Here is a 24054-nt window from a genome sequence, read left to right on the forward strand (position 1 = left end):
ATAACATTCATCGATAGGGGGACGAGTCTTCTTGCAGGCTACAGAAAGGGGTGAGTGGTGACGAATGATTTAAACATTCAGCGGAAAATAATTCCGTCCTGTCCAAAAAAAAAAATTGTTGACGGAACCAGCAGCAATTTGTAGTGGCTTGAAGTAGTTTGTCTTATTTCTAGCAATAAAACAGAAATATCTCTGCCTACTCACCACTGAAACCACAGGAAGGTCTGGCCAACCTGTAAAATAAAACAATAAAACAAACCATGTCAACAAATGCAGTGGTCAAACATAACATCAACAGTCCTGAGTTTTCAGCCAGTGAAATATTTGGAATCTCACTGATCAACTCTCTATTTGACAAACCATGAACACAAATAAACAGGGTTCCTAATGATGCAGGTTTTCTGAATATTTACGTGATTTTGGTTACAAAAATAGGCCAAAGAAATATCAAGTGTGTTTAACCTGACACAACTTGACCACCCCTAGTTCCATTAAAATATTGATTACTTCTCTTCATGAAATGTAAAATTCCCTTGAAATGTATGCCATACAGTATTTGAAAGTGGTATTACGATTTACTACGTTGTATGAATGTAATGTGCTGTGTTATTGTGGTTGACCTTGGAATGCTAGAAAACTTAGACAATCAAATTGTGCAAAAATCCCAGACTTAGATCCATTTCGACGTTTTGACTTTTTATCTTTTTTTCGGGGGTGGGAGGTTAAATTTTTTTATGGACTCCAAAAATTGAAACCCAATGAGGAAAAAACAAATTCATCTCTTTATCAAACACACAGCCAGTACTTTCAGCAATGTTCAAGCTATATGCATGATATGATGTGGCCTTAAAATAATTGAGTGTGGACCAGATAAACAAGTGGTTGATATTATGAGCAGACCCCTCCAAATCACCTGGACCACCTGGGCATGCTGGGGGCGAGAACATCCCTGCAGCCCCACCCTGTCTACAGATAATTCTCCTTCCAAACTAAACTGGCAGGCAAACGATTGGAGGAAAATGTGATATTGTTCAAAATTCGATTTTTTTACAGTTCATATTTTTGTAAATTTCTTTGGACCAAAATTGAAAAACTAAATGGGAACTTTTACTGACATATGCTGCAGACTTGGTGCTGAATATTGGCCCCTGAGCAGATCTAGATAAAGCCCTGGTCTATGTGTGAGTTCATCTACTATTTCACTCTGCTAAATCTATAGTCGGTCAGCCCATACCTGGTACAGGGAGAGGTAGAACATCCACAGCAAGGTGAAGGACACGACGTCGCGCATGCGTCGCGACACCATGCAGAAGAAGGAGACGAGGATGCCCCCGAGACACAGCAGGTCCATCCCGCTCTGTATGTTCAGGCCCAGCTTGGGGGTCAGCTTCAGGAGGGTGGGCTGGCCCTCCAACAACTCGTGCCATGAGTTCGCCTCTGAAAACAACAAACACCAGGATGAGGAGACATGTTCTGTTTGTTTGTTGTTTAACGCCACACTCAGCAATATTCCAGCTATATGACGGCGGTCTGTTAATAATCGAGTCTGGACCAGACAATCCAGTGATTGACATCACGAGCATCGATCAACGCAATTGGGATATGATGACATGCATCAACCAAGTCAGCCAGCCTAACCACCCAATCCCGTTAGTTAATATCTTACGACAAACATAGTCACCTCTTACGACAAGCATGGGTTGCTGAAGACCGGTTCTACCCCGGATCATCACTGGTCTGAGAAGAGTAGAGGTGAAATGGAGTTTAACGTCACATTCAAGATTATGCACATTTATAGCGATATGCCAGCCCATTGAGACACCATGCCACAGTTTAACATGGTACCCTACTAAGACACAGTAATCTGACTCCAAACTGATCTGTCCTCGATTTATCCCCTTAATGCTGAGAGCTGACGCAGCCGGGGATCGCACCACAGACCTGAAGCTCTCTGAGTAGATGCAATCACTAGGATGAATATAGAGCCATGGCAACACTCCATTATCCAGGCTTCTGTACATCCTGTATTCCACGTAATAAGTGCCCGGGGCGCTCTCAAAATTAGAAATAGTACCCTCTAATTAGAATATTATTTTGGTGGAAAAAACAGAGTTGAAATATAAACTTTGTTTTTTATGCTGACAGCCTGAAATGTTTATATATGACAGATATATTTTTCCAGAATTTAACAGCCCATAATTAAGGGTGCATATAACATACGAGTGAGTATTATACGCAAATAAATAAGTCTTGTGTACATTGATCAATCAGCAGGGGTGCTAATCATACAAATTGGGATTGTTCACTAGCCAATATATTAGCAAAGAGAGCGGGGCACTTATTACGTCGAATACGGTATATATATATATATATATATATATATATATATATATATATATACACACACACACACAAAAATGAGGTAAATGTTCACTCGGTGTACATGTAATATATAATAAAATGATAAAGTCCACATACAAATGTTAATCCAATTGATGAAACCCAAATTGAACTCTAGAATGTATTAACATATTTCTCTTTTCAATCGTAAATGTTACACTGTTACTTTACAAATACTGTATATTTTAATTCAAATGTCTCCCTACAATTGTTAAATTACTTGGTGTCGTCGCTGGAGTGTGTAAATACATTATGACGTCACAGTTGTAATTTATGACGTCATCATAAGTATGACGTCATATTATATGTCATTGTCAGTTACACTGACGAGACAGCGAAAGTACTATGTCTGAAACTGATATAAAGAAGATGATGGACTAACATGGACTTTATTATTTTATTATATATATATATATATCTTGAATAATATAACTCACAGTACCAGACTGCAGAAAAGTGCCAAAAACAATTTGCTTGACTGCTACATATTATACCCAATGACTTTCATGCTTATGTCTGAACACAGAACATATTTATTTAAATAGACCAAAATGAAAAATGGGGAAGAATGTGTTGACCATTCATTTGTTGATGACAAAATAATGGTTTATTATCCAGACTATCTGGCCATCTTACCTGTGTTCAAAACCAAACGAGCAGGCAGTATTCCATTATCGCCATACAAGCCTGAAAATAAAAACATAATAATAATACATGAAATATCAATAGTAATAAATCAATATGGACACTTACCAAGCCTAATAAACAAAACTGCTGAAAAGTACATATCTTAAAATTTCAGCACGTCCCTTAGGCAAAATAGCACAAAAATGTATAACATTTCAAGTACATAGTTCTCTTTCAGTGTTGACATCATGTTATGATTTGTTGTCGCTTTAAGGTGAATCAATATTTAGGATGTGTACTCAGCTGGCATGGATTGTTACTCATTGTATCAATCATTGGTTTCCCTGAGAGGATCAACGTCAAGGTATTCTTGGATCCAGGTGGGTTGAGCTGGGGTGCACCCTTTTAGAAACATGCTATTCATGCTGACTTACAAAAAAATAGGGATTAGCGCACTTTAATGGATGCACTTTTTAATAGCCCTGCGCGGAGGATCGACCTCACGTTGCCATTTTGAAGCTAAGATAAGCCAATGAGTAAATCCAATTATCAAACATTTAACCATGGGAACTATCACAAATAAATAGTGCTTGTTTTTCAAGTCATCAGCACCTGATTGTATGCCTTTATGTGCATACGCTATAGCCATTTTCTCTGCGAAAGTCGCAGCTTGATAAAAATTGAACAGATTTTCCTCAAATAACCATTTAGTAATTTGCTAAAAGAGATCGCATGCCACAACCTACTCCACAACTAACCCTCATGATCGTAAAGGGGTGTTTGATCGGCATGAGGTGCCCAACCATAAGGATCATGAAGGGAGTGTTTGTTTGGAAAGGGGTACCTAACCCAAGAGCTAAGGATTGCGGTTGTGATAACCTACCCTAACAATTACACAATTAACCCTAAGGATTGGAGAGGCACGTCAGGTATGTGTACCCAGAGCCTATTAGTGCTATAGCAAGCTGTGCTTGGTTAACTGCTTTGCTACCAAAAAATACACGAAGTGATGAAAATGTTTTGGGCTACAATTAACATTGTTTACTGATTATGAGCTAATACTAATGCGCCATTCATACCCATATCAGAGTCATTTTTCACTGTTGGGTCCTTAGACAAAACCAAAAGAATTAAACGTGTTTTCTTAACCTTTATCTATATTTAGTGGGTCTTTAAACGACTCAAAATCATGACCATGCTTCTATAACGATTATTTGATTGGGATTTGATTAAATCAAATTACACGTTGGCTTCCTAAGAAAAAAAGTTAAAACTAGAAAAACTAAAAGTACATTGTCTGCAGTTACGTAAACTTCCATGAGATAATTTCCCGGTTAAAACTTAAATCCATCATCACTTAGAAATCCAAGACATATTCGCTATAAACACAGCAATTTACCTGGTATTTGCACATAGAGCGATGAAAAGGCAAACAGGTATATGACTGACATGCACCACAAAAATGCATTCCTGGTTTCGCTCATATCCCCCATTTTAACAGCAAATATTTTTGCTGATCACTGATAATCTAATATGAAAACGTGCACTTGTTGTCCTTGAACCGGAACAACGTGTGTGCACCCCATTGCAATTCAGGATAGGTTTCCGACCAAAGAAATAGTCCAATCTTGCAACTGGCGTATACAGCCGTAGATTCGTCGATATGTATTTTAAATAAGACATTGGAAGAAACCTATTTGGTGTGTTATAGGATATTTGATGTTGTGGGATGTGGATTTCAAACTTTGTTAAATTTGTTTTTCCTTATTGGGAATCCCAGTGGAGTGATATATTTAACATTGTTTTGGTCCGATCGGAACGATAACAAGATTGTTGATTGGCTGAAATAAAGCTTACTTGGGGAATTCGATATAATTGGGCCAATGAAATATCCTCTAGTATCTGCACATTTCAGGCAAGCGCGCGGGATTTTACGAATGGTAACTTCCGTCAACTAAACATCGGTGCCGTTCCCAGGTATATACATATTATTCAAGAATGTTTACGGGTAGATGTGATTTCATACATGCTCCGAAAAGTGACAATTGAAAAAAGGCCGACTAACAACCTAAACCAAACGATCCCATAAATGCTATGACAAGTTTTCTGTTGTCTGTTCCTAACGGTGTCATGATGAAACCGATATGAGATTTTTTGATTGACAGGTGTCAATAACATGTAACAAAACAGATTACATCACTGCTTATGTGATCAACATCTAATTGGCTGGAGTATCTCCACATATAATGGGATTTGCATGTTTTGCAAACGTTTAAACAGATGGTAATTAAAGTTCCATATTAACATCTGGTTGACTGTTTCTATTGCTATTTCAGAATTTGTCTTCCAGCTGGTTGCTCTCTTATCAGTATCACCTGTGGCAGTCGTTCATTGATAATGTTAAAATAATAGGCCCTAGTAGATTCTACCCCTCAACAGCAAAATTAATAGTTGCTGAGTCAGGAGATTTCCGGAACATCTTGTATTTGTAATGTTGACAGATGAAAAAAGAAGTTTGAAGCTGTTATTCTCGATCTAATTTTTAAGTGTTGTCTGAACATGTTGAGGGACAATTTCTGTTACAGTCCACTTGATGTTTCTTTAGGAACTTACAACTGACTGATGAAATATGTATCACTTACCGGAAATATGAGTATTTTAGATAAAAGCTGAGTCAAATACACATTAAGATTTCCTGAGTTCCATGGCTTCAAAACATTATGCAGGTCTAATGTCATTTATGAATGGTAAGTGGTTTTATCTTACACAAAATATTGGGTTGTTTTGTTGAGATTTCTTAAATAAACATGCTAACAGTTATATACTAAATACTTATGGCCTCATTCCAGTGACTGACGATGGCTTTGTCAGGTAGCCAGAGTGACCTTGAACAGCGGTTTGGTCATCTCATACAACCCATCCGAGACTTGACCAAGAACTGGGATATAAACATATGCAGCTACCTTGAAGACTACCTGGATGAGGTGAGCGGAATACATGTTCACGGACCGACATCCTTAGCACATCCTTAGCCATAAATAATTGGTTGCTCGTAAATTATTATTTTCCTATCTCTGTAAAGGGCTGGTACGTAGACACATTTAATATAAGCTTTGTGTGAGCTCACTCGCCGCTGCGTGCCTTGTTTTGCGAGAGGAGTTTCCGTACTAGCCGTGAATGTAGGCTTATCACGTGACCGGACACTTCTCTTGTTTGTAGTGAGTGAGTGTGTATTGTATTACGCCGCTTTTATCAATATTCCAACAATATCATGGCGGGGGCACCAGAAATGGGCTTCCCCATGTGGGGAATCGAACCTGGTTCTTCGGCGTGAGTAGGGAACGCTTTAACATGTTTAACCACCAGGCTGCCCCACTTTCCTCTGAAAAAAAAATGGTTTGCAAGTACATCAACATAGAATTGGTTGCTCGTAAATTATTATTTTCCTATCTCTGTAAAGGGCTGGTACGAAGACACATTTAATATAAGCTTTGTGTGAGCTCACTCAGCGTTGCGTGCCTTATTTTTCGAGAGGAGTATCTGGACCACGCCGTGGATGTTGGCTTATCACGTGACCGGACATTTCTCTTGTTTGTAGTGAGTGAGTGAGTGTGTGTTGTTTTACGCCGCTTTTAGCAATATTCCAACAATATCACGGCAGTGGCGCCAGAAATGGGCTTCACATATTGTACCCATGTGGGGAATCGAACCCAGGTCTTCGGCGTGATGAGCAAACGCTTTAACATGTTTAACCACCAGACTGCCCCACTTTCCTCTGAAAAAAAATGGTTTGCAAGTACATCAACATAGAATGGATATGATACAACCCAGGATGATGAAACACCATGTTATTAAAAAAATGTTCTGGACCTCCATGTCACTTTGACGCATCTTCCCGAGGCAGGGAGGTTAACTGACTATAAAAGTCCTGTTTCCACCCTTGCTGAACTACGCTGGAATTATGGAGTTACATTTGAGCTGGACTATTGAGTCTATGCATAGACCAACCAAAACCATGTAACGAAATCGACATCCACTTCGTAAACTGCCGTGCAGATTTCGGTCGTTAGCAGGATTTGCAAAGCATGTGTGCTGACAACTTAGCTTCAACAGATATTTTCCAGATCTTTTCATGTTTTCAATCAAGGTGCTCACGTGATTTGATGCACATAGCGAAGTAAGACCCATTTAATTATAATATAGATCTTGATTATCAATCAGATCGCCTTCACTGAGCGACGTCATTTTATTTGAATCAGATGCAAGTGATATGAGAGGTGGAATCTGATTGGTCATTAGGAGGGACATAGAAGGGACATAACTCGTAATAGCCACAGGTGGTGCTACGATTGAACCAACGATTGAACTGGAATTTTACAGTCAGTTAACTCCCTTGCCTCAGGAAGATGCTTTGATGGGGATATTATTTGATTTTGTGGTTTTATTTTTTTAATAAAACTCCAGATAGCAAGATATTGACCAGAAATGTCAATGATCAAACCATGTTCATGATAACAAGCTGTGGAATGTGTTTTGGTAACACAATCAATATGAAATGACTTTCTAAGACAGCACTTTTCATTTCAGGGGGCCCGTGAAGATCTGGGGTAGAATAGGTCTTCAGCAACCCATGCTTGCCGTAAAAAGCGACTATGCTTGTTGTAAGAGGTGACTAACGGGATCAGGTGGTCAGGCTCGCTGACTTGGTTGATGCATGTCATTGATCGCAATTGCGTGGATCGATGCTCATGATATTAATCACTGGATTGTCTGGTCCAGACTCGATTATTTACAGACCGGCGTCATATAGCTGGAATATGGCTGAGTGCTGCGTTAAACAACAAGCAAACAAACAAACATTTCACAGGGAAGCCACACTTTCCTCAGTGCTCGCACAAATATTAACACATTTTCAAATTATTCAATCCTGCTTCAGATAGTGATATTTTCCATTTCCATCTCCATGCAATTTATTTGTGATGTGGACTTTATGTCTCCTCCGTTCTGTTTGAAGCTTGAAAAGATCCAGGTTACCTTCGATGATGGCCACACGACCATGAACTTCGCGGAGGCGGCTCTTCTCATCCAAGGCTCGGCTTGTGTGTACAGCAAGAAGGTAACTTCAGCTCAGTTCAGATCATGAACAAATATTTCAGATACCAGGACTGTTGGTTTTTTAATCCCTTGGCTTTATTACAGATTTTGTCTATTTGGCTTTAGCCCAGGGCTTAGAAACCAAGGACAAAAGCATGATATAAAGAATGAATATCCTAAGTTTAATAAAACAATATTCACAAATGGAATGTCAACACATTTATCATGACATACCGTATTCGACATAATAAGCGCTCTCAAAATTAGAAATAGGGGGCTCTTATTAGAATTTTATTTTGGTGAAAAACAACAAGAGTTCAAAGAGCGTAAATTTCATGGTTTATGCTGAAATGTTTATAAACGACAGATATATGTTTCCAGAATTTAATTGACCACAATTAAGGGTGCATATAACAAACGTAATATGCACGAATAAATAGCCTTGTGTACATTTATCAACCGGAAGGGGTGCTAATTAGGATTGTTCACTAGCCAGTATATTGACAAATATCGCCGTGGGCACTTATTAGAGCGGGCGCTTATTACGTCAAATACGGTAATTTTCTTTTTGAACTTGAAAATTATGAGCCAAGAACACGCTCAAGACTGAAATGACAGCTGTCAAAAAAGTAACAACAAACCAATATCATAGTTGTGTGTGTCTGCCTTGTGTTTTAATTGTCATGCTGAGAATCCAGAATATCACCAACGTTAGGGGTCCAATGCGGCTTGTAAATGTGGAACCTCTAATTGTTGTTAAGGTGCCAAAACATTTTATTATTTTTTGGAAAAACAGATTCACAAATATAGCCAGTCCAATGTTATGGGTGAAAGGTTGTTCTTTAATGCCAACTCAGCAATATTCCAGCTATATGACAACGGTCTGTAAATAAGAAAGACTGGACCAGACAATCCAGTGATTGATATTATGAGCATCCATTAAACAATTGGAATACAATGACATGTATCAACCAAGTCAGCGAGCCTGACCACAGATCCTGTTAGCCACCTCTTACGACAAGCATAGTCGCCGTTTAATTTTTACGATAAGGGTAACTATTGGGATTATTTTTGCAGTTGTGATTGTTACCATACTCTGACTGCCATCCTTTCAGGTGGAGTACCTGTACACGCTGGTGTATCAAGTCCTGGATCTTCTTGCCAATAAAAAGTAAGTTCCACCGAATGATTGCTGTCCAAACTGATTTTTGCATTTGTGAACAACTGAAAATAATGTATTCTCACAAAGTCTGTTTACAAGAAAATACTCAGTTCAGGCCACATATTTCTTATTTTTCATTTCACTGGCCCACCGCCTCTACTGAAAAGCAGCAGGAAAAGAAATGAATTAAACATTATTTTTTATTGTTTTTTTATGTCTCCCGCCAGTAATATAGTCCCTCGAATGAATGAATGAATGAATGAATCAATCAATCAATCAATCAATCAATCAATCAATGAATCAATGAATGAATGAATGAATGAATGAATGAATGACAAGCTTTTTATTTTCATTTCAACCGGAAAAGATGAAATCTGTGAAACATTAAATTAAGAAAGTGTGGCCTTAAAGTAAATTGACACCTGCTTGTTGAAGGAACTCCCAGAAGCCATCATCAGTAGACAAAGATGGGAATGACAACGATGCCAACTTCCCCCACGACGAGGATGAGGAGGTTGGTATGAATCCCAATGAGCTTGTGCATGGAGTGTTGTCTGTCTGTAATCTCTGGACCACTCTGAGCATGAGCGTCCACCCAGAGAGCGGAATGTCTGGGCTTTGATCCCCGGTCGCGTCATACCAAGAATCGTTAAAAGATGGTACTTGTTGTTACCCTGTCTGGCTCTCCGCATTAAGGGGCTAAAACAAGGACTGGTCAGCTCAGTATACTGTGTCTGAGTGGGGTATTCGTATTAAACTGCAGCATTGTATCTCAGTGAGCTAGCACTATGAATCATCAGTCCGTACCCAGTACAAGCAGCCACACATACACACAGTGCAATAATCTTGGACGCGACGTTAAACCCCCATTTCAGCTCACCTCCCCTGAGCTTTAGGGGCTGTGATGTTGCTGGAATATAGTGCTAAAATCTGTGTAAAGTCATACTCTCTCCAATCTCATTACAATCAGATCTTAGCTCTCGCTAACGCTGAATAAATATCTAAGGACATCCCATTACGAGTGACATCAGAACAGCTTTTCATCTGCATTGCGTACCAGATCATGAAAGTGACAGTCGGAATGTGTTTCCTAATCTGCAACTTTGAAAAATGAAAATGAAAAAAACGACAGTTATAGGCTTTATGGCTGAATCCATACAATCTAGCCCATCTATTAGCCATTCCAGAATGTTCTTTTGTACAGTTTTCACATTTTTTATCGGGAATTTGTCAAAATAAGTTTCAAAGTGTATTTCCCGGTTTGAAACTACATGTAGTGCCATAAAACATGAGAAAGCTGCCCTCTGATTGGCTAATGTTGACTTATTGTCGGTCATTCCATTGTGAAAGGTCGGTCTGACATGACCCGTAATGGGATATCCTCAGATTTTTGTAGGGGCGGTCGGGTAGCCTAGTGGTTAAAGCGTTCGCTCGTCACACTGAAGACCCGGGTTTGATTCCCAACATGGGGACAATGTGTGAAGCCCATTTCTGGTGTCCCTCGCCATGATATTGCTGGAATATTGCTAAAAGCGGCGTAAAACCATATTCACTCACTCACTCACTCAAGTTGTGTCCCTTGAGGATGCAAAAACCTGTTTCAGATATATGCAACCTGCTTTCAACTCACATGATGATGATGATGATAATGCTTGCTCATAGTTTGATCTGTCTAAGAAGTGAAACTTGTGTCTGTTGTGTTGCAGTTTCTGTCCTTGGACGACATCAAGGAACACAAGAACGTCGACATGAAGGAGGGTGCCCACATCCTAGACAGGTCCATCGCCCCCATCCCTAAAACCCCACTCGCACTCATCCCACTGGAGGACGGAGAGAAAGGACAGAACCCACTGCTGAGGTAACAGCATGATCACTGATAGCCCCACCTTGCACTATTATTCCACCCGGGGGGTTGGGGTAGCCTAGTGGTTAAAGCATTCACTCGTCACACCAGAGACTGTGTTTGATTCTCCACATGGTTATGTGATGTTATGTTGGTTATGGCTAAGAGCAGCGTACAAATCTACAAAATGTTTTTGTTCCCCTATCAATCATCCCTCTGTCTTTTTCCTCAAGAGAAGGGTGTTTCAGTTTTATAGTGCAAAACATAAGTTTTCATGATTCAGAAAACTTTCTCTCTCTTTTTTTTTCTCCCTCTTATTTTCTCTCTCTCTCTCTTTCTCTCTCTTTCTTTCACTCTCTTTCTCTCTCCCTCTCTCTTTCTCTCCCCCTCTCTTTCTCTTTCTTTAACTGAAATGAATAACATTTGTTGTGAAATAGAAAGTTGTGAAATGATATTGACAATGTATCATGGCTCTTGTTTTTCAGTAAAACTGGCGAAGTGCTGGCAAGTCGAAATGACTTCAAGATGAACACAAGCTACGTGCATCCCTGCGGCTCCATGTTGTTAGACATGACCCACCTTAACCTCCTGGAACTGTCTCTGAAACTACTGGCGTCATCCACACCATATCCCACTAAACCAGGTACACCCTGTTATACCCTACTAAACCAGGTACACCCTGTTATACCCCACTAATCCAGGTACACCCTGTTATACCCCACTAAACCAGGTACACCCTGTTATACCCCACTAAACCAGGTACACCCTGTTATACCCTACTAAACCAGGTACACCCTGTTATACCCCACTAAACCAGGTACACCCTGTTATACCCCACGAGACCAGCTACACCCTGTTATACCCCACTAAACCAGGTACACCCTGTTATACCCCACTTAACCAGGTACACCCTGTACTGTTATACCCCACTAAACCAGGTACGCCCTGTACTGTTATACCCCACTAAACCAGGTACACCCTGTACTGTTATACCCCACTAAACCAGGTACACCCTGTACTGTATACCTCACTAAACCAGGTACAACCTGTACTGTTATACCCCACTAAACCAGGTACACCCTGTACTGTTATACCCCACTAAACCAGGTACACCCTGTACTGTATACCTCACTAAACCAGGTACAACCTGTACTGTTATACCCCACTAAACACACAATACATGAATCATTCCAATGTCAGGCCAGTTCACATCACTAATTCTGTATGTAATTTCATCTCTCCTGCAGGTGCAGCCAAACTGACAGAGGAGTGCAACGGCAACGTGGAGATGCAGGCTGAGGGAGCAGGGGATGTGCCGAACGACGGAGGGGAGGATATGCCCATGAATATGTCAGGTAACAGTTACACAATATTCTTCAGTTGAAATATGAATCATAATTTCAACATTTTCAGGTTTAGTTGTGAGCATGTTTATTATAGACTACATGATACGTTTTGAATGCTGACATGCATCTTCCCGAACTAGGCCAGAATTCCTGGGTTCGATCGTAGCACCACCAGTGGCTATTACGAGTTATGTTCCTTCTATGTCACCCCTATTGACCAATCAGGTTCCATCGCTGATGTCACTTGCCTTTGTTTCAAACAAAATATTGAATGTGTTGTTTTCTTACAGATTTCAACTGTTGTCAATATGGAAAATACTAATTAGTCATGGCATATCTTTTGTTTTCAGTTGACTTTGACGACAACGACGGTGGCGATGCACTTGGTGCGAGTTTCAATGCCGATCCTCTTGCCCCTCCGGAGGTGATTATATTTCTGTGATAACTGAATCAGAACTATCCATTGCTGACTTGATCTCATTCCATCTTACTTTTATGATTCATAAGAGAATTTATGCTTCATGATAACTTGCAACAAAACGAGAATGATAAAATTAAAATGACTCCAGATCACAATTAAAGATGCGACAACATGAACCAACAGCATCAGTCTGGTAGTCCACACCTCATTTGCCGCAAAACAGAGCTATGTCTTTCAATTGAGAATGGGACATTGGAAAGGTTTCCCGTTGCTGACAATATACATAGGACCCGTGACGACCCGGGGTTGAATAGGTCTTCAGCAACCCATGCTTGCCATAAAAGGCGACCATGCTTGTTGTAAGAGGCGACTAGCGAGTTCGGGTCGTCAGGCTTGCTGGCTTGGTTAATGCATGTCATCGTATCCCAATTGCGTGGATCGATGCTCATGATGTCTATCACTAGATGGTCTGGTCCAGACTCGATTATTTACAGACTGACATCATGGAGCTGGAATATTGCTGAGTGCGGCGTTAAACAACAAATAAACAAACAATATACATTGTGTGTTATGGGGGCAGACTTTAGTCACAGCCTCATTGTGAGACTGACATTTGAGACTGTTGTAAGAACAGGTAGTTAGTGCCATGTTTGTCATGAAGTAACTTGAATATTGTTGATGGCGGTGTTACACGACACTCACTCACTCACTCGCTCACTCACTCACTCACTCACTCACTCACTCACTCCCCCGCTCACTCCCCCACTCACTCACTCACTCACTCACTCTGTGATTCCAGGAAGGGGAGGGGTTGCGGAGGTCAGAGAGGCGAAGGGTGCAGATTGTTGAACCAGTTGCTCCACCAAAGCCAGTGAGTAGTTTGTTTTACTGTCCCATTGTCCTACTATCCCTATTTACGATTTCTGCATTTTTACTATCCCTGCGTTTGACTGACACTGTTTTACTGTCGCAGTGTTTTACTATCCCTGCATTATCCTAGCCCTGTTATTCTGTCCCTGTGTTCTACTATCCCTGTTTTACTATCACTGTTTACTGTTTCTGCAGTTTACTCTCCCTTTGTTTTACTATCCCTGTTTATGATTTGTTTTACTATCCCTGTTTACTATCTGTGTTATACTCTCCCTTTGTTTTACTCTCCCTTTTTTTTTACTATCTGTGTACTATTTCTGTGTTTTACTCTCCCTTTTTTTTACTATCTGTGTACTATTTCTGTGTTTTACTCTCCCTTTTTTTTACTATCTGTGTACTATTTCTGTGTTTTACTCTCCCTTTTTTTTACTATCTGTGTACTATTTCTGTGTTTTACTCTCCCTTTTTTTTACTATCTGTGTACTATTTCTGTGTTTTACTCTCCCTTTTTTTACTATCTGTGTACTATTTCTGTGTTTTACTCTCCCTTTGTTTTTCTCTCCGTTTATGATTTCTGTGTTTTACTGTTCCAGAGTTTTACTATCCCAGTTTACAATTTCTGTGTTTTACTCTCCCTTGTTTTACTATCCCTGTTTACGATTTCTGTTTTACTCTCCCTGTGATATACTATTTCTGTTTACTATTTCTGTGTTTTACTCTCCCTTTGTTTTATTCTCCCTTTGTTTTACTATCCCTGTTTATGATTTCTGTTTTACTATTCCTGTGTTTAACTATCCCTGTTTACTATTTCTATGTTTTACTCACCCTTTGTTTTACTATTCCTGTTTACGATTTGTGTTTTACTCTATGATTTCTGTGTTTTACTCTCCTTTTTTTATTGTCCCATTGTTTTACTATCCCTATGTTCTACAATCCCTGTGTTCTACTATCCCTATATTCTACAATCCCTGTGTTCTACTATCCCTGTGTTTCAGGATAAGCATGCTGACACAGATCTATATGAAACATGTGCAGTAATCATACCATGTAATGCAGTCACTTCTGTTCTGCTGTTTGTAAAATACAGAAGATAAAGTAATTCAACACTTATGTTCAATAATTCTAAATTTTATAAAATTTGGATCAGAATTTACATATTTCTAGGAGTGAGAAATACAAAACCTTTGAGCTTTAAGATGTTGGTAAAAAAACAGTCGACTCTTCCTGGTTTTGACTTTCACTGATTACTATTTCAGACTGTAGATCCATGGCTGTCGACAGATCCGTATGATGAAGACAAGAATAAAGCAAAAGCTCTATCAAAAAGTAAGTATGCTGAAAATTAGGGCTGAGTCGTTCCACCAACTGTGCCATCCAATACGTATCTCGATACCTTACTTACAATCCGATATGTATCGTCATTCCACATCCCTGATCTCAACAAGTACCATCTTTTGGAAACTCGGGGATCAACCTGCAAACCTTCCTCCCTGGACAGATGCTCAATCCACTTGATCCACTTGATCCACTGTAGGCTGTGACGATCCATAGGGCTGTGACGATACCTTACTTACGATCCGATATGTATCATGATACTTGCATGTGCTCTTATCTGTGGTGTGTAAGCCATCTTTTTCACAGGTTGGCCAAATACCTGATTTTCAGTCGGCAGTGTGAAGTATGTTACAACGGATGAAAATATTTACCTTTTCACTATAAACATTCATTACTATTATTGTAACAGTTATTAAAGCAATATTTAAGGTAAGAATCGATACTTTTTACTTAGTGTGCAGACCCGTGAAGAATCCGGGGTAGAATAGGTCTTCAGCAACCCATACTTGCCGTAAAAGGCAACTTTGCTTGTCATAAATGGCGACTAACGGACTCGGGTGGTCAGGCTCGCTGAATTGGTTGATACATGTCATTGATCCCAATTGCGTGGATCGATGCACAGGATGTCAAACACTGCATTGTCTGGTCCAGACTCGATTATTTTACAGACCGCCGTCATATAGCTGGAATATTGCTACACAATCAGGTGAAACAGCAGTATAGAGAATTTCAACGTATCTTTGCAGCTAGAAAGTCAGTGAGGATACCCATCAAATCTGGAGACACAACGAAGAAGAGGAAACGAAAGATGCCTGTTAAAGAAACGACCTTAGAGCCTCTTGTTTGCCGAGAGAACTTCAGAGGTGAGTGTTTAGATGCCTAAACTCAATGAATTTACCGACAAACTTGGAGCCTCTTTGCCGAGAGAACTTCAGAAGTGAGTGTTTAGATGCCTAAACTCAATGAATTTACCAACAAACTTAGAGCCTCTTTGCCGAGAGAACTTCAGAAGTGAGTGTTTAGATGCCTAAACTCAATGAATATACCGACAAACTTGGAGCCTCTTTGCTGAGAGAACTTCAGAAGTGAGTGTTTAGATGCCTAAACTCAATGAATATACCGACAAACTTAGAGCCTCTTTGCCGAGAGAACTTCAGAGGTGAGTGTTTAGATGCCTAAACTCAATGAATTTACCGACAAACTTAGAGCCTCTTTGCCGAGAGAACTTCAGAAGTGAGTGTTTAGATGCCTAAACTCAATGAATATACCGACAAACTTGGAGCCTCTTTGCTGAGAGAACTTCAGAAGTGAGTGTTTAGATGCCTAAACTCAATGAATATACCGACAAACTTGGAGCCTCTTTGCCGAGAGAACTTCAGAGGTGAGTGTTTAGATGCCTAAACTCAATGAATATACTGACAAACTTAGAGCCTCTTTGCCGAGAGAACTTCAGAGGTGAGTGTTTAGATGCCTAAACTCAATGAATTTACCGACAAACTTAGAGCCTCTTTGCCGAGAGAACTTCAGAGGTGAGTGTTTAGATGCCTAAACTCAATGAATTTACCGACAAACTTAGAGCCTCTTCATTCCTTAGACTTGATTCAAAGTATTACTGATTTATGATTGACAATGATGGACCATGATTGACAAGGGGCGGTCGGGTAGCCTAGTGGTTAAAGCGTTCGCTCGTCACGCTGAAGACCTGGGTTCGATTCCCGACATGGGTACAATGTGTGAAGCCCATTTCTGGTGTCCCCCGCCGTGATATTGCTGAAATATTGCTAAAAGCGGCGTAAAACCATACTCACTCACTCACTCACTCACTCACTCACTCACTCATGATTGACAATAGTGTATTATGTTTGCTGTTACAGTATTATGATTGGACATGGTGTTGTATGATTGACAGTGTCTGTGTACGTCTGAGTGTTGTGTCACTGTGAGGAAGCTAATGCCTGAACATTGCTCAGAACTCCAGATCAGATAAATTTTTGAGCAATTGAGTTTATACTCTAGGGTTTCTATTTTGGGGGGGTTATAACATTTTTCATTGGGTCACCAATATTATGTCACTCATCCATTCATCACTCTATTGGGTTTTCCCAAAATTAGTGAACATTTTAAGATTTAAAAAAAATGAAATAATGTTTTAGATGTATATATAACTGTTCTAAATATATAGGCTTGACTCAGAAAGTAAATTAGTTTATAATTGTGTTTTGGAAATTAGCTCCATTGTACGCATGATACAAAGCTTCATTGGGTATTTAGGCGTGCTGTTTTTATCCATTGGAGTTTTTCGTTTGATGCATATGTTTTTGTACGCAAGATGATTGAAAGTAATTGGGTTTTGAATATTTTTGGGGAGTATTTTACGCAAATACGCAGCTTATCTGTAGCTCTGTTGCTACAGACTCCGGCCAGCGGAAGATCCGAGACCAGCTGAGTGAGTTCGAGGCCCTCTACTGGGAGGAGTTCACGAAGAGGAAGGCCAGCGAGAAGGAAGAGAGGAAAATGATGGTCAGTCGCGATTACAAACAATGACTTGATACTGTGACAACAGCGTGAAATCATTGTGGTTCTCAATTCATTTACAGGCCACACCTAATGGAATCAAACGATTACCGAGTACGTTTTTCTAGTTGAGTTGATATGATATTGATGTAATCTAGTCATGAACTTGCTGTAGATGTTTTTAAGTCTCTCCAGAATAGGCCACAGATGGCGGTGTCTCGGATGGGTTAGATTCAGATGTGTAGGTGAAACAGCAATAGAAATTGGCACTAGTCCTAAAGTCCTTGCTGAACTGCCCATTAATTAAGGTGGCATAAAGACGAGTAGAAATTTGCCATTTTTAAATATTTTTTAACTTATCCTGCATTACTCCTTAATACAGCCACTGCTTACCTTTTGACAGTAGTGAAGCTGTGATTGATCCTGCTGAGGAAAGTGTTCCATTCAGAAGTAGAACCCTGTCAATCACTAGTCCTATAGTCCTTGCTAAGCTGCCCATCATAATGACTGGTAGAAATTTGCCATTTTTCAAAGTTTTTTTTATAAGGACCAGTGGACTGGAACTATTAGTTATAATCACTGTGAAGACCTCATTTCAAGGACTGTTACTTCCAGATTGTAGCAGAAGAATGGATCTGCTGCCATGTCAAATGAAACGTGATTGTGATCTTTGTTTTTGTGCCCCGTCTGTCTGTTCGTCCATCACGTTTCGTTTACAGAGCAGAACTCAAAAACCATGAGAGATATCTCAGCCAAACTTGGTAAATAAATAGGTCTAGTGGTGAACTGGTGCCTTTTGATAGTGCCTTTTTTGAAAATTGATTTTTCGAGTTTCCATTGCAACATGACTGAAAATGGCGGTAGTGCTTGTTTCCGGGGCAGATCTTAAAAACTTTACAATTTTTCTTCAGCGACTTTGACATAGACTGAAAATGGTGGTTGTGTTCGTTTCCGGAGGGCTAGTGCCTTGCACACAACCGGACATGTCAAATTGGCTGGAGATATTAGTATTTCATGCTTGTTGACCATTTTTTGTCCAGGCTCTCGCAGGCTACCATACAGAGGAAGAAGATGAAGTGGTTCCGGAGGAAGAGGGGCCAGGTTCGTATTAGTGACCATAAATTGAGCACGCACATTATCTTATAGCCAGTAATATTTAAGTTTGGTTTAATGCCGATTTCAACGGAATTCCAGTTATGGGAGGAAAACCTGAAGTGGTACCGGTCTCAGACATTTACCATTTTGGTGAAAGCTATGAATATAGGATGGTGCTAATAACCCTTGAAACATAATTGAGGCGAACCAGGATTCAAAGCCACAATCATAGTTTCCTGGCGTGCTCAAGGGATGTAACTCTGCATAGTGAATTGAGGTGCCTAAGATGACTGGACCACCCATGCACGTAGTAAAATTTGAGGTGGCCTTGTAATGATGCAAGTCTTCATTCATCTTCCTGAGGCAAGGGTGTTAACTGACTATAAAAGTCCAGTTTCCATCCTTGTTGAACTAGGCTGGTATTATGGAGTTACATTTTGGCGAAATCGAAATCTGGTTCGTAAACAGTAATGCCGATTTCGGTCTATTGCAGGATTTGCAAAGCATATGCACCGCCAAGTCATTGTCAGCAGATATTTTCCAAATCTTTTCATGTTTTTAATCAAGGTGCTCACTTTGATGCACTTTGCGATGTTAGACCCATTTTATCACAATATAGATCTTGATTATCGATCAGATCGTCTTGACTGGGTGCTGCCATTTTGTTTGAAGCAATACAAGTGATACGAGAGGTGGAATCTGATTGGTCAATAAGAGAGGCATAGAAGGGCCATAACTTGTAATAACCACTGGTGGCGCTACGATCGGGCCTATAAATTCCAGCCTAGTTCGGCAAGGGTGGAAACTGGACTTTTCAAATCAGTTAACTCCCTTGCCTAGGGAAGATGGTCTTCATTCTGTGAGAAAGACTATTTGTGGACTTCCCGGTGTCCAGTTTCCCTTATTTTTAGTTATGTGTTTTGCATAAAGAGAGAAGCCACAACCACTCGTCCATTGTTGGCTTATAACCTGTACTATTGTCGACAGAACTAATGGCGCCAGGCGACGGCGATGACGACGATGTGGAACCCCTGCATGTAGATGATGATCTGGCGTTCCCGGGAGGAGAACAGTTCCATCACAGAAACTCCATCGCTCTCAGTGAGTCAACCATGGATAGAATTCAAATTTGTAACTGTTAACCGTTTCATAGATTTCTTTTGCCTACAAATACGATCTCACCATAATCACTATGATTTTAAACTAAAAATTACAGTATTACGATGAAAAAGACAACTACTATGGAAAAATAGCATCCCTTTAGTGGTTTACTCATTGCATTGCATGTAATTTGCTTGAAGATTAACATAACATCCTTGTCAGATGTACGCTGTATGGAGCTTGCAGTTAAATATTACATTACAAAATATTCTATAGTTTCTAAATTCTATCAAATAACATTTGAGCGAGTATGCGAAGTACATAAACCGTATTCTGAATGTAAATACCATTCGTACTGGGTGCTTCTAAAAACAGGAATGGCAGATGGCGATAGAAATTTTAAACGAAAAACAGACGAACAAACTGCTAGGGTCTTGCTGATAAATAAATTTTTACTGAAAATACTCCTGATTTATCTAGATATTACTGATGGGATATATAGAGAATCTCACCCGAGTGTCTTGATATCAAATATATCGACACGAGTTGATAAAAGTGGGAAAACTCCGAGGTTGCCAAGGATTTTTTCCACTTTTATCAACGAGTGTTGATATATTTGATATCAAAAGACACTCGGGTGAGATTTTATTTATCATCCAACATCATTCTTCCAACTTTTTCAGTTTGTAGACAGTAATAAGCAGTGTCTTAAGTGTAAAAAGTACTGTTAACAGCTTCAGTAGCAGAGCCATTAGTGATGTCATTTGATTGTGACGTGATGGTAACCAATGAAGTCACAATGGTCTGCAAAGCATTGTGATGCAATTTCTTTGCAGCGATATCTACAATGTAGATATGGCTTGATCTCACCCAAGCTATATTTCCTGTGGGAGCCAGTTTGGGATGGTAAAAATAGGATAGGATAGGCACCTCTGTGATACAGGAATAGCTGTTTGTTTAAGATGTATTTACTACAAAATTAAAGATTATGTTTTCTCACTCACTGTTTTTATTACAATTTATATTGTTACATATTCTGCAGATGACAGCATGTTTGACAACGATGCCATGGTGACGAGCTACGAGGTGCTGGTCAGGAAGCATGTGGTAAGAGATGTGTTCAGCACGGAGGGGATAGATTTCCCAGGCTGATCCTGAGAATCTTAGTTCTCGCTACCGCCAAACAAAGATCTGACGACATCCCATTAGGGGTCAGGTCAGAACGACCTTTCCTCCGACCAATCAGAGAGTCGCTTACCAGATCATGTTAGTGACAGTCGGAATGTGATTTTCAATCTTGCAACCTTGAAACTTTAACAGAGGGTATTCTGAACGATAGTTACGGGTTTAACGACTGAATCCATACAGTCTCGACCATCTCATAGCCATTCCAGAATGTTCTTTTGTTCAGGTTTCAAATTTTTAATCGAGAATTTGTCAAAATATGTTTTGAAGCGTAGTCGCCAATTAGAAATTAGTGCCGTAAAGCACGAGAGAGCTGCCTTCTGATTGGCTAATGTCATCTTCTTGTCAGTCCTTCAAAAGGTCGGTCAAAGTTCGCGCAAGGTCGGTCTCACGTGACCCGTAATGGGATGTCCTCAGATCTTAGCGGTACCTAGAATTAAGATCTGGTTTTAATGAGATTGAGTTCCCCTGTACCCCCTGCTTGTAACAGTCGACTGAAATTAGGATCGGGTTGTTGTAACGTGTCAGAGGGTTGATTGTGTGTCACCTTTCCCCATCATGTTGCTTATGCTGTCAATCATACAGTGTGACATGGCTGGAATATTGCTAGCTTTGGCCTGAAATGTAAACAACATTACTCGTTCCCTCCTTAATGAAACACAACAATACATCTTAGACTAAAAAAAAATTAGTCTTGGTTCTTAGGCACCACCCGCATCATCATAAAGTCTGCCCCACGTTTTGTTTTTATTTCCATTTTTTTTTAAAATATAAAAATCGTAATACTTAAACACAATGCACAAAAGAATTTGAAAATTGAAACAAAAACAAAACGTGCAATGAACTTTATGATGATGTGGGCAGTGCCTGAGAACCAAGACTATTATTTTTTTTAGCCTTATGATCGTTAATGTTAAATTCCCGTGAAGAACCGGGTTAGAATTGACAACCCATGTTTGCCGTAAGAGGTGACTAATGGGATCAGGTGGTCAGACTCGCTGACTTGGTTCATACATATCATTGTATCCCAATTGTGTGGAGCGATGCTCATGATGTCAATCACTGGATTGTCTGGTCCAGATTTGATTATTTACAGACCGCAGTCATATAGCTGGAATATTGCTGAGTGCGGCGTTAAACAACAAACAAACCAACAAAATATTGAAAGTCAGATAGTACTGCTGTAGATGTCATTGCTTTAATGATGTACATGATAAATTTGAAATTCTATTTTTTAGGAAGCGTTTATGGCAAGTGCGCAGGAATATGCACAAATCACAGAGCTTTCAAAGCGTGTTGCTGATTGGGAAGAGAAAATAGTTCCTCGGTTACGAGAGGAAGAACAGCATGAACCGTTCGACATTCACAAGTATGGCACCTCGGTGATGGACAACCTCTCCAAGACTCAAACGATTCCCTTCAAACGGATAGCAGCAGGAAAACCAGAGTTTGAAATATGTCGCCTGTTCCTAGCAACGTTACAACTGGTAAGTAGATGAGGGAGACTATACAGTACATCCTACACTTCATCCTGTATCGGGGGGCCCGGGTGGCCCAGTCGTCTAAGGCGCCGCGATTCGCTGTGCAGAGTTGCGTCCCTTTGGCACGCCAGAAACCTATGATTGTGGGTTCGAATCCCGGTTCGCCCCGATTATGTTTCTAGGTTTGTCAGCACCATACCCGTGCTCGTGGGTTTCACCGAAGTGGTAAACGTCTGAGACCTGCATCACTTCGGGCTTTCCTCCCACATTAAGCTGACACGCCGCGATGTAACTGGAATACTGTTAAAAGCGGCGTTCAACCAAACTCACTCACTCAATCATCCTGTATCGAGGCATGTTTCACAAACTTTGTTTGTTTGTTTTGTTGTTTTACGCCGCACTCAGCAATATTCCCCCTATATGACAGCGGTCTGTAAATAATAGAGTCTGGACCGGAAAGTCCAGTGATTGACATCACGAACATCGATCCACGCAATTGGGATGCGATGACATGCATCAACCAAGTCAGCGAGACCACCTGATTCCATTAGTCGCCTCTTACAACAAGCATAGTCGCCTTTTACATGGGTTGCTAAAAAAACAATGCTTACCCGGATCTTCACTGATGTTTCACAAACTGTTTGAATTATCATCACACTAGAATTGGTACTGATCAATATTTTCACATTATCATATGAAGTTCAGTATTTGAATGGTTTTTAATGTTGTCTTAAAATAACATTTACATTGTACTTTGACTAGGGAGACTTGATTGTGTAGTTGTGGCCTCATTGTGTTCATGCTATCAACCACTGGTTTACAGGTCACAGAGTCAGTGTGTTCAGGCCACAGTGGTCTATAGCTGGTATATTGTCAACAACATTCACTTGATTCATCAACTGATTGTTCCATGCTCTTGTCATGTATTTGTCATGTATTTGTCATGTTCATGTCATGTTCATGTTTATGTCATGTTTATGTCATGTCATGTTTATGTCATGTTTATGTCATGTCATGTTCATGTCATGTTTATGTCATGTTCATGTCATGTTCATGTTTATGTCATGTTTATGTCATGTCATGTTCATGTCATGGTCATGTCATGTTTATGTCATGTCTATCTGTGCAGGCCAATGTGGGCAACCTGGAGATCAGCTGCCAAGGGACACTACATGAGGGCATGGACAAGATGGCGCTGCAACTCATCTCAACAAAACGACACTTTGAAGAACTAGCAGAGTATCAGGCTCCTTCGGCAAAGTAGATCATGATATTTAAATACTGTACATAGCTGTATAGCATTGCGTAGGCGTGGAATGGGTCCCGCTGTAGAAGTGGATGAGGGGGAGATGATAAGGAGAAAGGAGAAAAAATATGTTGGTCCACCAGAAAATTACACTGGTCCACTAGACAATTACACTGGTCCACCAGACAATTACACTGGTCCAATAGACAAATACGCTGGTCCACTAGACAAATATGCTGGTCCACCAGACAATTACACTGGTCCACCAGACAATTACACTGGTCCACTAGACAAATATGCTGGTCCACCAGACAATTACACTGGTCCACTAGAC

The 24054-nt window shown here is 40.1% G+C and overlaps 2 protein-coding genes across 2 annotated transcripts in view; one reads left to right on the forward strand and one right to left on the reverse strand.

The window, feature by feature from the left end:
- Positions 1 to 4593, reverse strand: part of LOC124138190 (lipase maturation factor 2-like) — a 36857-nt gene extending 32264 nt beyond the window's left edge. The window contains exons 1-4 of the mRNA XM_046504729.2: positions 4427 to 4593; positions 3037 to 3087; positions 1235 to 1437; positions 205 to 233 (exon numbers count right to left, since the gene is read on the reverse strand). Of these exons, the coding sequence (XP_046360685.2) occupies positions 205 to 233; positions 1235 to 1437; positions 3037 to 3087; positions 4427 to 4520 (377 nt within the window). The 5' untranslated portion in view covers positions 4521 to 4593. The remainder of the gene's footprint in view (positions 1 to 204; positions 234 to 1234; positions 1438 to 3036; positions 3088 to 4426) is intronic.
- Positions 4594 to 4931: 338 nt separating this feature from the next.
- Positions 4932 to 24054, forward strand: LOC124138191 (condensin-2 complex subunit H2-like). The gene is made up of 18 exons (XM_046504730.2): positions 4932 to 5004; positions 5877 to 6011; positions 8042 to 8143; positions 9237 to 9292; positions 9719 to 9797; positions 10990 to 11141; positions 11612 to 11769; positions 12374 to 12481; positions 12823 to 12896; positions 13693 to 13764; positions 15020 to 15089; positions 15845 to 15961; positions 17512 to 17618; positions 18653 to 18713; positions 19695 to 19808; positions 20851 to 20915; positions 22232 to 22480; positions 23604 to 24054. The coding sequence occupies exons 2-18, from the start codon at positions 5886 to 5888 to the stop codon at positions 23736 to 23738; spliced, it is 1845 nt and encodes a 614-aa protein (XP_046360686.2). The 5' UTR covers positions 4932 to 5004; positions 5877 to 5885; the 3' UTR covers positions 23739 to 24054.

This window comes from Haliotis rufescens, unplaced genomic scaffold (genome assembly GCF_023055435.1).
Source record: "Haliotis rufescens isolate VD_foot unplaced genomic scaffold, xgHalRufe1.0.p SCAF_6, whole genome shotgun sequence".
Lineage (NCBI taxonomy): Eukaryota > Metazoa > Mollusca > Gastropoda > Lepetellida > Haliotidae > Haliotis > Haliotis rufescens.

What these genes read in the sequence shown, in the direction of transcription:
- LOC124138191 (XM_046504730.2), top strand. Translation starts at nt 5,886, where the DNA reads ATGGCTTTGTCAGGTAGCCAGAGTGACCTTGAACAGCGGTTTGGTCAT. An exon ending in CCCACGACGAGGATGAGGAG is followed by an intron (nt 9,798 to 10,989) that starts GTTGGTATGAAT and finishes GTTGTGTTGCAG; the next exon opens with TTTCTGTCCTTGGACGACAT. An exon ending in ACCATATCCCACTAAACCAG is followed by an intron (nt 11,770 to 12,373) that starts GTACACCCTGTT and finishes TCTCTCCTGCAG; the next exon opens with GTGCAGCCAAACTGACAGAG.